This window comes from Cheilinus undulatus, linkage group 2 (assembly GCF_018320785.1).
Source record: "Cheilinus undulatus linkage group 2, ASM1832078v1, whole genome shotgun sequence".
Classification (NCBI taxonomy): Eukaryota; Metazoa; Chordata; class Actinopteri; order Labriformes; family Labridae; genus Cheilinus; species Cheilinus undulatus.
In genome coordinates, this window is record NC_054866.1 from 36,284,821 (window position 1) to 36,299,113 (window position 14,293).

Below are 14,293 nucleotides of genomic sequence, written 5' to 3' on the forward strand. Positions count from 1 at the left end.
AATATTCTTATATTTTAAAACAATAAACTGACGGACCAAATACTTGATGGATGCTCCCTACTCTCTGTTCCCTGGTCTGCACACTCCTTTCCTCCTCATTGGCCGTCTGGATCGTAGACCGAAGTCACCAGAGCCTTAAAAGCTAAGGATTTACGCAGTCAAGCAACTGATAACTCATTTACCTCCAACCATGCTGAAAATAATGAGTCTAAAATGTCGACAAATATGAATTATGGTTTTGTGAATAAAAATACACCACATGTTGACACATGTTCGCAGCGCTACTGTAAAACATCTTGGTCATGACGTAAGTTTGAGACAGCGATTACAGCACCCTGCAGGAGCCTATTCAAGGCCTGGTCAATGTATTGTATTTGTGCTATATCCCCACATTATAAAAAGTTATCACAGAACAGAAAAAGAGCAGATCTAGGCCATGCTTCTCTTTGTGACTTGCCCTTGAGGTCCATGATCTGCCGTCTAATAATGGTATTGTTTACGCCTCGGCGCGCAAAGATACGTACGTAAAACTACAGCGACAAGGGGTTAGAAGTCACCCAAAGAGCGCGAGATTTGGATAGCGTTGGGATCACGAACATGCTGCAGTAGGTGGCAAAAGGAGAAATATGGCAGTCTCAAAGGCCGCTACAGGCCACAGGATGCAAATGGCTTGGTTGAAGTTCGTACTGCTCCAGTGTGCATCCGGATACGCATAACCAAGGTATGGCATCCTAAGAAACCAACATGCCGTAAGACAAAAGGAAGATTCAGTTTTAATTGGATACTAGACGAAAAAGGAAGGTAAGACAAAGCAACTTTATTCACAGAGCTCCATTCGTACAGCAATGCAAGTTGCTTTAAACGGCCCCAAAAAGAGACAAGGCATATAAATATGATATCTGATGTTTGAATTTAAGGCCCTTCCGTTTAACTTAAACTAACAAGAATATACGTATTTTATGCTTTCACTTTCTGCTGTTTATGTTTGGCGTCTTCTTGATTGAGGAAAAACTCTCAAATAAATCCTGCTTGTTGGTTTTCTAACTTTAAACCCACACCTGAGCCAGCATTATCCAGGATGCTAACAACTATATTGGCACACAAACCGCTCAGCTTTTCAAACACGACACAATTGGCTGATATTCCCTTACTGTGTGATCGCCCTTCCCCAGGGAGAAGGCGTGCAGGATAATTAATGCTGTGAGTACAGCCGATCGCCAAGTTAAACGACACCGTCGACGCACGCGGTATAAAAAGGGCGCGCACGCTCAGCGTCCCATTGGCTGCGAGGAATTTTTCCAAGTGTGGTCTTCTCCTCTCTGGCTGCTACCGGCTCACTTCTCACTTCGTCCCCGTGTCTGTGTCACCCACCGCGGAGTGAAAGCTCGTCATGCTGAGGAACGGCACGTACAGGTTAGTAGTGCACATCCAAATCCTCCGTGTGCTGCAACAGTTTTATATTTAGGGTAGCTCCAGATCAGGCTGCTTCGACATGCACAGCTGATGCACATCCTGCATGACGTTATCTACTCTGCAGCTGGACAGAGAGCAGTACAGGCTGTTCATACCACTCAGGGATTATTGTGTGGAATATTCTGGAGTTTTTGTGTCCTAACTTGAGCGGTGTCCTTCCAGAAGCATGTACCAGGGGGAGGAGGCGAGGCTGCGCAGCGGGACTTTAGCTGTGGCTCGGGAGAGAAAACACCTTGCTCTGTGCATTAATAACCAGGTAAGATGCGTTCAGATGACCTGGAGATCATACGTCATTACTGTAAACTACACTGCGTGCATCTGTCTTTCTCTCTTGTGAGAAAAAAAGCGAATTGAAGGTGTTCTTCTTTGGTGAGAAACATTTCAACAATGATGTAATCACTTTCTGATCTTTTTTTAGTAAGTTGCTTATTCTTCTCAGATGAAAACTCTTTCTTAAAAGGAGGAACAAGCCAGTAGCCCTCCCAGGCGGAACACTGTATTAGATCTATATTTTCCTGCAGTATGAGCAACTATTCTCTAGTGGTTTAGCACTGGAGAGTCAACAGAGAAGTATCAGCACCACGGACAGCGAACTCTATCTGTATGTATAGCTCATGTATTGCAGCTTTGACTTTTTCTTCCCCTTACATGCTCATTCAAACTGCACACTTGGCTGAATGTGTTGGGGGAATTGCTTTTTCATGTCAGCTTTAGGCCACTTAAAGATTTTGTCATGGCAGTAGCTGAAAAGGTCTCATTAATACTACATAAGATATCTCCTGCTTTAAAACGCCTTCATTACCAGCAGGAAGCAGTGAGAGTATGGAAAGCTGAACTTCACAGCTTCTCAAAGACTCACACAGGGAGGATATTCTTTTAAAATCTCATAGAAGTTAGTTCGATAGGGGTAAAAGTTGTAATTTTCTTCACGATTTGAGTCAGAATTGCTTGAATGCTCTCTGACAGATGTTTTCTTGACTGAGTGTAGGAGCAGAAGTTCACCTGGTTTCATTGAGCTCCTGAATATTTAATGCCAGTGATGTAGTGTTGCGCATTATCGGCGGCTGGGGATATTGAGCGTGAGCCCTGAAAGCACTGTTCCATCACAGCTTTTGACTTACTCTGCAATATATTAAAATGGTTCAACACTCCTGCACCCTCACATATACTCTTGTTTCTTGCATGTCACCTTAAATGCTCCAATTTTGCCGGCAGATTTGCTTGAATTCACCACCTGACAGTTGAATTTTATTAAAAAATATGGCATTTCTGAATCTGATCTTGCTAAACTCTGTCAGAAGACACTTAGGGAAAGCGTAGCCCTCACCAGTAATTGGTGCTTGAAATATGACTGAGGGTAGAAATGTAGGTTATTGAATATGGAGGCTTCTCCACTTGCATGTGAATCAGATTCATTGCTGAGGCGTGAAGCACATTAATCTATCCAGCTATTACCCCATAATCAATGGGAGCGCTGAATTTTACAGCCATGGGGTCCTAGTTGTTAACCATTTTACACAGAGCTTATTTAAACAACATGCCAGGAGGGGGGTCACGTTTAATGGGGTTAAGAGTGAAATACGCCACACGAGTGACATTGTTGACACAGCAGTTACTGCCTGCATCTCTATATCATTCGTCAGCATCATGCATGAAGCTCCAGAGAAAATGTCCCAGGACTTTAAATGAGAAAACAATGCATACAGGTGACCCTGCACTGGCTCAGCAGCAGAAACTGTGGGAGTCAGACATTGATAAGGCGTGCTGTAATGTATAAAGAGAGAGAGAGAGAGATGTACATGAAGGGAGTGTGGTGCCAGAGAGAGGCGTCATATTTCAGAAGTGCATTATCGTCTCTCCCCCAGTGGGACAGAGCCGTGCTGAGTGCTGTTTGCTCCAGCTCACTCAAACGCCCCGCGATTGAGTCGTAATAACCCGTGCAGGAGCGAGATGAGCCTGCACACTGACAGATAGGTGTCTCCTGGCCCACCATGGTCATGCGACAAAGAATTATTTATCCACTGTGAATGTGTGTGCACTGTGCTTTAATGCAGCTGGAATGAAAAATGTAACACACTTTATTTAAAAGGAAATGCTCCGTAACTCCTCCAATCCAAACATAAAAGATGCACGCATGGATGCACACCACTGCTAATTTACTTGTCATTTCAATCCCGTCCTGGAAGCATAAACCAATGAGTCAGTCTTCGAAGACATGATAGACACATGTGAGAGAGAGACATCATATGTGTGTTAACAGGCTCTGGATCCCTCCCTCACCATATGTTAACCAGAACAGCTCCCTATTGGTTAATACTAGCAAGAACAGTCCCAAGTGTTTCATTTTGCACTGTGATGGAGTGAATCTTGTCATTTCCAGACAAGCTCCACACTTCTTAGTATGTCCCCTTCTTCTCTTTTCCCCCTCCATATTTAGATCAACTGCATGTCCTCTTCTTTCTTCTTGCCTCCATCATTGTACATCCCAGATACTGTCATTTCATCCTCTCATTGTTCTCCGCTTCAGTCCCTGTGGTTTTGAGTACTTGTGTATATTCTTTGTGCGTATGTGGTGATAACATTTATCAGTTTGCAAAAATCAGCAGAAAATTAATCCACAGCCGTTTAGATAATGGATTGATCACCATTTAGCAGGCAGAAATGAAAACCATTAGCTTGTCTGAACATCTAACATGGGATGTTTTAATGTTTCATTTTCCCTAAAAGTGTAATATTAGACATTCTGAATATTAATTTAACAGTAATCATATAACATTGTGTAAATATATTGTGAATTATTACTTCCTATAATCAGAGTGAAGTCAGACTTCCTCTAGGTGTACTGTTTTCAGCTCTATCTTCACAATGATGGGATGGTGCTCCCTTTGGCCTTTATATGACATTTTGCATTAGCAATACATTTTTGGCATTTACATACTAAGTGACTGCTCTTTAATAGGGGTGTTCATATTATGCATTAACAATGCATCTGATGTTGGAACACAATTAACCACCTACTATGCAACCAACAGCCCAGACATAATTTCTGTGGCTCTCTTATCATGGCTTTGTTCCTTACATGCTGTGTGCCATAAATGAATGGAGACAAATTAGCCACAAGCTAAGATGCTAGTAGCATCTTCAACAGCTTTTCCCCCTCTTATTATCATAAACAGGTTTTAAAGCAGTGGTTTCCAACTGTTTTTCCTTGGAGACCCCCCTTATTGTATCAAAGACAAGCTGAATCCCCCCAAAACACATGAAAGAGTGATGACAAAATCAGCATCAGTTTAATTTTTTAAATTGAAAAAACCCTAAGAACACAGGTCCACATGATTTTATTGCCACAAGACAAGTATTTCATGTGTTTATTGTGATTTTAAATCCAATTTTGATAATCTCAGTGCTAACAAGGCCTCATGCCCCCCCAACCCCCCGAGATCTATGGTAGGAACCAAAGCTTTAAAGGACACAGTGATGTACTATTTAGCAAATATATCTTGTGCGGTACTGGTTAGATTGAAATGACAACTCAATTTAAGAGGAGGTGCATAGGAGTTATGATGTGTTCACAGATGAGCTGGTTCTGTGAGCCGACTCTTGGCTCCCATTTGAAAGACTGCTTTTATCTGTTGTTGTTGTTTTAAATGTATTAAAGGAAAATTGATCCCAAATGAAGAAGTGTTTTGGAGCAGAATGACCAGATCTTATTACTGAGCTGAGCAAAAAAGCCCAAATCTCTAAAAAGAGCTTAAATTCCCATCACTTCAAGCAAGAATGGATGACATAAATAAGGATGTGTGTTTGTTTTTTTTTTCCAAATACCACAGGTCATCTCAGCTGATGGCCCAGGCAAAGCAAAGGGATCGCTAAGGGGCTTGAGCCCAGTACGATTCTGTAAAGGTGCCAAACCTCTCAGATTGGTGAAATATAAGTTACTTCTGAATGCTGTGATAGAGTTGGATACACAAATGCACCCTGACCTAAATTTAGCTTTTGTTGCCAAAGTGAAATTGATCTAATCTTTTATACCTGTAAGAGCATAAACACACACTGCGCTGAAAAAAAAACCGATTTTAGCATTGTGTTGAGTACTAAAATGTTCTACATTTCCAAATTCCTGCCCTACCTGTTTCTTAACTTAAAAATAAACATCAGACAGTATCTTCCCTTTTCTTCACACCTGCCCCCTAGTGTAAATTCAACATGTTATATTATGATTTAAGAATGAGGACACATGGAGAACAAGCCTTTTTTATGTTTAACTGCTTCATATTTTCCAGAAATGATGTTGGCTGGCATTTTAAATTTAAAAATTGTATTTAAAATTGCTTCAATATAGTGCAAATAATGTCCTGATTAGCAGAAAATGGTGGCAGTGTGCCCCTGGGCCCTCCTAAGTTTGTGAGTAAGTCCCAAATATTCGACTGGCACTGCTCTCTTCTAAATCAAATCATATGTCGAAGAGACAACAGTTCATTAATATCTATAATTGCACCTTCTCTATAGCTCCTCTGTCTCAAGGTGTCCCCCAGAATTCGGTGCTTGGTCTCCTCCTGTTCATCCTGTTCTTGCTCCCCCTATGCATCATGATCCATGACCATGGTCATCATTTCCACTGTTATGCTGACGATGTCCAAATTCACATTTCAACTATTACTATATAGCTGTTGCTTTTTTGTTTTTTTTTTTTTAAACTAATGCATAATGTCTTTGAGTACTTTAAAAGTGCTTTTTAAATAAAATGGGTTATCATTAGTTTTGGCTCCACCAATAGTTGACCAGGTGGTCTTTGATGCATGCATGCAATCCAGTCTGGATGAAGGTTTTTTAGACCACCTCAATATAAAGTTGCATTTTAAAATGTTCTCAGGAGCCATTTAGGTGCATCCACACCTGTCAGTGAGGATTATTTGGCATCCAAATGCTGAAAATGGATGTTAATTTCTGTTAATGCATTGTATAAAAGGGGTGTATCTGTCTCTCAGAGGCTCAAACATGTTTCATACATTTTTTCACTTATCTATCTATCTAAAACTATAGCAACAAAATCAACTTCAAGATTAATAATGCCACTTGAAATTAATTCTAAAATCTAGTCTGAGGATGTTTATCAGCACTTGTCTGCAACTCTCTGTCTCAAAGATACAGTACTTGCTGGTGAAACGAGAAGGGAGGAGAGGGGGGACCTGAGGGATGAAGGTGGTGTTTCCACAAAGAGTGTTTGTTTTGGTTTAAAGATCTGCTCTGACCTTCGCATTGTAAGCCTTGAACCCCATGAGACCATTGTTGTTGGATACAACAAGAAGCGATATGTTAAAAAACGTTAATAACTTTTGAACCATAAATCGTAGTCAATTTTTTTTCTTGCAGCCTGCCGTTGTGCCGTTCTGATGATGCTATCCATGCCCTTGTAGCCTGTATGGTACCTTTTCGTGGGAGCCTGGAACATGGATGTCATTCTTGGGCATTTAAAATTAAATCCATGCCAGTAACTCTGCTGTTGAATGACTTTTTAACCATTTTTTACCCATTTTCTATGGTCCCTCCAGCTAGCTTAGCATTAGCCATCATATTGTTTGGTAACATGGGCTGTGACAACCATACAACCAAACTGTGTATGTCTGGCTGGGCAGATTGAGCTGGAAAATCTCATAATGATATGGCCCTCTGTGACACTGCAGAATAATTGAATAGTTGCACAAATTCAGCCAATCCAAAACAGCGGAAGGTCTTTTGTGTAAAAATGAAATTTTGGAGGTCATTTTGTTGCAGGTTTTATCTCCGTTTAGTTGTTTTCTTGTTTTTATAGTCCTATAACTTTCTTCATTTTAGTGACATTACTGCATATACACATATTCTTAAAGCCCAGTTTGCCCTTAGAAAAGGATGTTTAGAGCTGGACTGTGCACCACAGTGTTGATGTTTTACAAGTTTTTGGAGACAATAAGTCAAGATGAGACAAAATGGTTAAATATAGCTTAGGATTCAGAGGGTTAATTTCATTATTAATTTAGTCTTTTTAATAAGTTTAGCATGCCAACATGCTTCATTCATTTTCCCTTAAGACACATTTAAAGCTTCAGTAAGAATAACATGTTTGACTGCATTGACTTCATGACTGCATTTTCTAGGCAGTAAACATATGGGTATAAAAATAACCTCAGGTATATGTGCATCCTCACCTGTCAGTCTTCTCCTTCTGCTCCAGCCTCATGCTGATGGCTGTGTGACTGCAGATGCCTGGATGTTATTGTGTAAATGTATAGCTTATACATGCTGTTATCTGATCAGCATGCTTCCTCACAGCACTTCTTCCACAGTGAAAGTTTATCATTTTGATTCTTCATTTGTCGAAACCTTTGTGGCTTTTTCTCCCTCTCTGCTCCCTTTTTTCCACCCTTCTTGAGCATGATTTAAAGTTTGGAACAAAATTACTCTAACATATCATTTCTTTAAAGTAGCACGTGCTTGATTTATCCAGATAGCCGTAACAGTGAGAGAAAATAGCCTTTCAAATCATGTAATCTCATGAGCTCATCAGTAACACCTCCATCTCTCAGCGGGCTCTTCTTTCTCTTTTTACTCAGGCGAAAGAGTAAATGTTGACTTCCATATTACTCCTTGCACGCACCGCGCATGTAAATTGATTTCCGATGTTGCGATTAACGAGCGTCTCCAGCGGCACAGCTCTCCCCTCCTGATTGGATGTTTCCCGGGCTGATCTGCGATGGAGCTGCGGCTAAACAGCCGATAGTGTGATGCAGATGTTTCAAAGCTGCAGTCAAATCCTCTGAGATCAGATAGGCATTGTGTGTTTACATGTGACCGTGTGCATTCAGGTGTGTTTGTAGTCTTAGTGCACTCAGGTGTGTTTCCTTTTTCATGTTTGCAGAAAACACAAGTCTGAAGGGCACAAATAGCTGATCTCTCACACTCAAAGAAAAAAGATTTTCTCTGTTTCTGTGAGTCTTTGTGTGTTTTAGTGAGGACATTCAGGCCAGACTGTCATCGATCTCTTTGAAAGAACTAGGACTCAGAGAAATTATGATTTTAATAACTCATAAATTAAAGGGCAGCAGACTTTCTGCTACATGCTTTTCCTTTTTCCCTTCCTCCTCTCACTTTTCAACACGTATTACCATCTTCCTCCTCCTTCCCCAGCCTTTCACTCTATTGATTGCCCTGATTTTGATATAATGCGATTAAGCTGCTGACATGCTTACATATCCCCATTTTAATGCAATCACACATACAGCCATTAACTTAATAAATTGTCACATTCCCTATAGGGGAGAAATGCTTTTCCCTTGTCATCAGCTGTACTGTTGCACCCTTTCTGCTTCTATTGCTCTCATATAACTTTAGTGCATTTTATCCGCTCCAGAGATTCAATGCATTACGACTGGTTGTAAACACAAAGAATAGTTGCTGTAAAAGATGGGTAAACAATGATAGCAGCTGCAAAACACAAGTATATCAAGCTGGTGCTGAAAACTCAGAGGAATAGTAACACTTAACCGCGACACATTTGCAGGAGAAGCCTGTTTTTAATCATAGTTTTAAGGCTTTAATGTTGAATAGTTGTGTAAGTCAGGCATTAAAATCTCATTAAAATGTATTAAGGCTTCAAATCAGACATTTCTGTAGTTTTAAAATACCCCAAAAGCATATATTCCAATGTTTAAGCTCTATGAATGCATTTCACTAAGACGTTAATTAAACACCACTTTATCATTTTCCATGGGTCCTTTTTTAGCTTGAGAATTTGGACACAGTCTGCAGTTAAGGCAGCATAACACTCGATGATACAGTGTTATTGTGGACTCTTATTGGCCTTTTGCCTGGCATCCTGAACACTTAATCCCCACTGGCTGCAAGAAGGAGAGAAGAAGCAGGAACATTCAGAGCTGTTGAAGTAATGACAGTTTTTATCAGAATTGGACCACATTTATTACAAGAGCAGAGAAGAGGAAAGAACTACACTGAAAGTTTTTCTTTCTGGAAAAAGATGTTTTTTCTCTTTAGGAGAGGAGTTGGTGATAGTTTGAGAGGAGTCCGGCTGCAGACAGAAGATTTTAGATGCCTCCTCTTGCAGACCTGAGAAAAGAAGTGATTTAATTTGCTTGTTAAACATTTTAGAATTTTTTTTATTAAACTTTATTTGTAGACAAAGTACAGCAGTTACAGTCATGAAATAACCACGTTGTAAACATTACAGACTTAGCAACACATATAGACAAAACAAACAAACAAACAAAAAACGAGATAAAAAACAGAAAAAAAGGTCAGAGGTCTAATTTAGAATTAAATTATGTACAGTATTGACCCATTTTCAGAAGCAGTTATGTGAACAATGGCTCACTGTAGCTTGTATCTGAACCTGTATCTTGATCTTCCTCTCAGCTGCCAGCTGAGAGGAGGACAGGACAGCCACATCCATTAAGCCACATCCATTTCCTGAGAGGGGCAGAGTCAGGCGTAGAGTCAGATATCTCAGTAACATTTAAAGCCACAGACAGAAACAGCCCATTCTGATCAGGGCTGAAACAGAGGGGTTTTTAGACATACCAAAATCCTATACTGGAGTGTTTTTTCAGCAACAGCCTTCCCAGGTGTGTTTTGGGGACCTCTGAGACCAATATAAACTCATCTTAAAAGGGTAAAATATGTCCCCTTTAAAGCATCAACCTCACTCATATTCACTTTGCCATTTGGTTTGTTTACATTTATGACTGCTGCACATGCAGAGCGCTCTGCTCTTATTAGTTAACATCACTGACATCATGGAACAAATTGTCGAAGACAGGACAGAAATCAAACATGCTTGACCTTCTGTTGGGAGGTAGAGAGGTTTAGATTAGGTTTAGATATGTTTTTGTTATTCACTTTGACCCACTGCATGAGAGGAAACAACCGAAAGATTGATGGTTCCTGAAACCCTACAACTGTCCGATCAGGCTATAATCCTTCTGAAAACTGACCTCGGCTTTCGGGAGTACTGGACCCAGTTTAGGAACCTTTATTTTAGGGGTGTTAGAAGAATGTGAAACCAAAATTCAGACTACAAACTTAACTTAAGAATGTTATAAAAAAGGGAGCAGGTGACCTAGTGGTTAAAGGTGCTCCCCATGTATGCGGGTGGCCCAGGTTCGAATCCAGCCTGAGGGCCTTTACCGCATGTCTCTCCCCCACTCTCGACCCTGTTTCTGACTCTATCCACTGGCCTCCTCTATCTAATAAAGGCACAAAAATGCCCAAACATAAATCTTTAAAAAAAAAAAGAATGTTATAAAAAGATCATTATAATTACTACAGTTGGACCTCATATAATACATATTCAGTGCACTGACTAGATAGTTTTTTTGTGCTGTCTCTTTAACTCCCGAAGAACTTAAATTCATTTCCTATTTTGGCACTCAACGGTTCATGTAAACTCATTGTGCTTAACAAAAGCTTTAACAAGCAAAATATAATCTAACAAAAAGAGCAAATGAGCTTGGAAATGTACATAAAAAATGCAAAGCACAATTATAAATGACCTCGCGCTAACCCATGCAGAACTGGCATTCATACACTGATGGTCAGGTCTTTAGTTCCCTGACCTTTTCCTTCAGGGGAACACATTAGCGCACACACACACACTGACAAACTAACAGCAAAAGGCATTTTAACAAAAAGGATGTTTTAGGGCTGCTTTTCAAAGAGCTTTGAGCCTCCACAGACCTCAGGTCAGCAGGCAGTTTGCAGAGGATGACACCTTTGTGATTGAAGGCAGTTTAACCTGATGAAGTTTTGATTTAAGGCACATTTAGGAGGCTCAAACCTGATGATCTGAGGACTCTGACTGGGTAGAAGATAATGCATGAAATCTATAAATGATCATTTTTAAGTCTTGCTGATTGATTCACTTTAGTTGGAATGATAAACATTTTTGATCATGTCATGCATTTGTCACTGTTAATTCGTGCACATTCCTGATATTTTATGAGGTACTACATGAATGAATTTGTGCTTTATCATGCATGAAGTCATGCATAAATTCATGGTAATTCATGTACACTGACCATAAAGCGTTACCTGACACAGTATCCCTCTTTGAGCTGAGAGGAACTGCTGAGTGGGGTGGATTCCCTTAGGGTTCATAACTACGAGGGTCACCTTTCTCATTACACACTATACATCACTGAATCCTGCTTAGTACTGGTCTGAGAGCTGAATATATCCTTACACACAAGCACAAGAACCCAAACAAACACTCACAGCTTTCACCCAGCCAGCCAAACGAGAGATGAGTGAATACTTGAGATGAAGTGGAGCTGCTTTGGGAGCACATCCATCTGTCCGGTCCCATTGAGCTTGATGGTAGTAGATCCAAAATGGCCTGACTTTGGCCTCGGCCCTGCTGGCCTAGGTCCACTGTCTGCCTGGCTGGCACCTGCACTGCATATGCATGCTGCTGTGCAGCTGCAATAGCCTCCACACATCCAATTGTTAATCTTTCCCTTCAGCTATGTTTTTACGATTATATACTTCTTTGTTAACAAACCCTGAGAGGCTGCCACTCCTAAGGTTAATAAAAAGATAACACATAACCATAAAAAGCAGTTTCCCTCTGTTTTTTTTAAGTAATGCAGCTATGCCAAATAGACAGCATGCGTGGGTGGAGGAGCAATTACACATACAGGAAAAGCTTCTGATTTATTGCTGTAGGTTATCACAGCACAGCTTCCCCTTGTGTCGGATTCATGGTGTAGAGAATTAAAAAAACATGTTAACATATTGTTGCTTTTTACTGTACAGGATGAAGTGAAGAGGTACCATCGCTACTGCAATCACAGCGGAGGTCAAGCAGTTCCCAAGGCGGAGAGGTAAACTGTCTGTACTATTAAATGATGTTTTCTAAAAAGGTAGAGCTGATAAAGCCTCACTCTGCTTTAAAGAGGCCTTACTTTTTAAGTTTATTAGTACCATATTCATTATGTCTTTTAAGAGAACAAGTGCTGCTTCAATTATACTTCTGTCCAAAAGTCTAACACCCTTTCTTGTTATTTTCATGAAGAAACCGTCCTCCTAAAGGTGAGGAAGATGATGACAACAGCCCCCTTCGTCATGTGCAACAACAGCACCTGGAAATCAAGGCAATTGTGTAAGTACCAACTACAGCTGTTTCTTGTCGCCCTTAGACTGAAAACAAGAAGTGGACAGAATCACAAAGCTAATCTTATTTGAATGAGCAGCAGTTAGACACCTGCATGAATTAGAATACAATATTACTGCTCATTTTCTTTAAAAGACAAAACCTTATAATAAATATAAAACTAGTTTCTGGATTCTAGATCTCCAGAGGTATCAAAATAAATTGAACTCGTGCAGAATTAACAGTTATTGGGCAAAAAGATACATGTCATGCATTAGACATGCATTAGACAGACGTTTCTCATTGCCCTGTGTGCATCATTTTTGGAGAAATGAAGCAACATTTTGACCACTTTAGTCTGTGTTTGTGACAATTCACTAGAAATGGGTGGTAATACAGTAATACTGTATCCTGGGGTATTAAAATAGCCATGGTGTTGCTTTGATTATCATCATGAAGACAGTGCTGTGGGATTAGCGCACATTAATAATAAATTCCTCGAGGATATGTATATTTTTCCCACACACAGCACCACTGTCTGTGTATGAACATACTTTAAAAGTGATGACTGAACTCCTGTTAATCATGTCGGGACAGTTTTGCAAAGGACGAACACTCGCACACATACCAGCGCACAGATACTCACGCACCATGGCGCAAGCACAGCGCGGGGACAATTTTGGCACTCAACTGTTAGACTTGCACCGCTGGCTCCAATGTGATCTAAGACAACGTGAGTTTGAAAACACTCTCATTCTTCTTTCTGGCTGTAAATCGGTGATGACAAATTGTTACGCACACTCACAGGTGCTGTATTCTGCTGCAGCCATGCCAACAGAAACCACTGAGGGGTTTAAAAACGCTTAAACTTATCTTTGCCCATTTAATGTGAAATGTAGATAAGATTATTCATTGCTTGGAGCTCGCCATTGAAGCACAACGCAGACATAAATATTATTAAATTCCAATCTTTTTCTGTTTAAAAGCACACTGAACATTACTTCACATTCCCAGATTATTTGACATTAGATTGAGATTATAAGTTCCCATCTTACATCTGGGAGGAGGGGAGGGGAGGGGAGGGAGGAAAAAGAGCGCACATCTGCATCATTGAAAGAGAAAAAAGAGAAACTTCATTTGATCCCCTGCCATGATTTAACCTGTTTTACTTGTGTAAGTCACTTCTCCCGCTCCTGTAAACGTCTCTTTATAAACTTAAACTTAGACTTGAAGCATTTTGATAAAGGATTAGATGAAGCGCTGCAGATGCGTGCGCTCCACTCGTTGTGCATATGCACTCACGCTGACAAGTGCTAGTAAAAATGTGTTTTTTAAACACCATGCGGCAATACTGTACAGCCTGGTAAATGTTTATTTTCTCAGCTTCTCTGCTCAGCTGACTGTCACATGCTACGCCTGTATTTTATGGCACCCAGAGTTGAGGTGTCGATAAGGGAATCGTTAAGATAAGGTGTAAATTATGTAGATGGATCGAGCCAATTGGACCTTGTCAATGGGAACCGGTTCTTGGTTCCAATCCCTAAGTGTACAAGCAGTTCGCTCGTGCAGACCAAAGCATTCGGAAGCTGAAAAGAAGACACCTTGCCGATTTGGAAAGTGGAATATAGCTAATGTTAGTTGCCTGACTGAGTTTGGTGAGTGATGGTTTCAATAATTTCA

At 40.4% G+C, this 14,293-nt stretch overlaps 1 protein-coding gene across 3 annotated transcripts in view; it reads left to right on the forward strand.

Annotated features, from left to right (window-relative positions):
* Positions 1-666: 666 nt before the first annotated feature.
* schip1 (schwannomin interacting protein 1) overlaps positions 667-14,293 on the forward strand; it is a 393,999-nt gene continuing 380,372 nt past the window's right edge. Inside the window, exons 1-4 of one of the 3 annotated variants that reach the window (XM_041801622.1) lie at positions 1,180-1,413; positions 1,636-1,729; positions 12,277-12,344; positions 12,536-12,622. In XM_041801622.1, coding sequence (XP_041657556.1) covers positions 1,391-1,413; positions 1,636-1,729; positions 12,277-12,344; positions 12,536-12,622 — 272 coding nt within the window. In that variant the 5' untranslated portion in view covers positions 1,180-1,390. Of the gene's footprint in view, positions 722-1,179; positions 1,414-1,635; positions 1,730-12,276; positions 12,345-12,535; positions 12,623-14,293 lie in introns of those variants that run through there. The other 2 variants (XM_041801630.1, XM_041801639.1) reach the window with 2 other exon arrangements.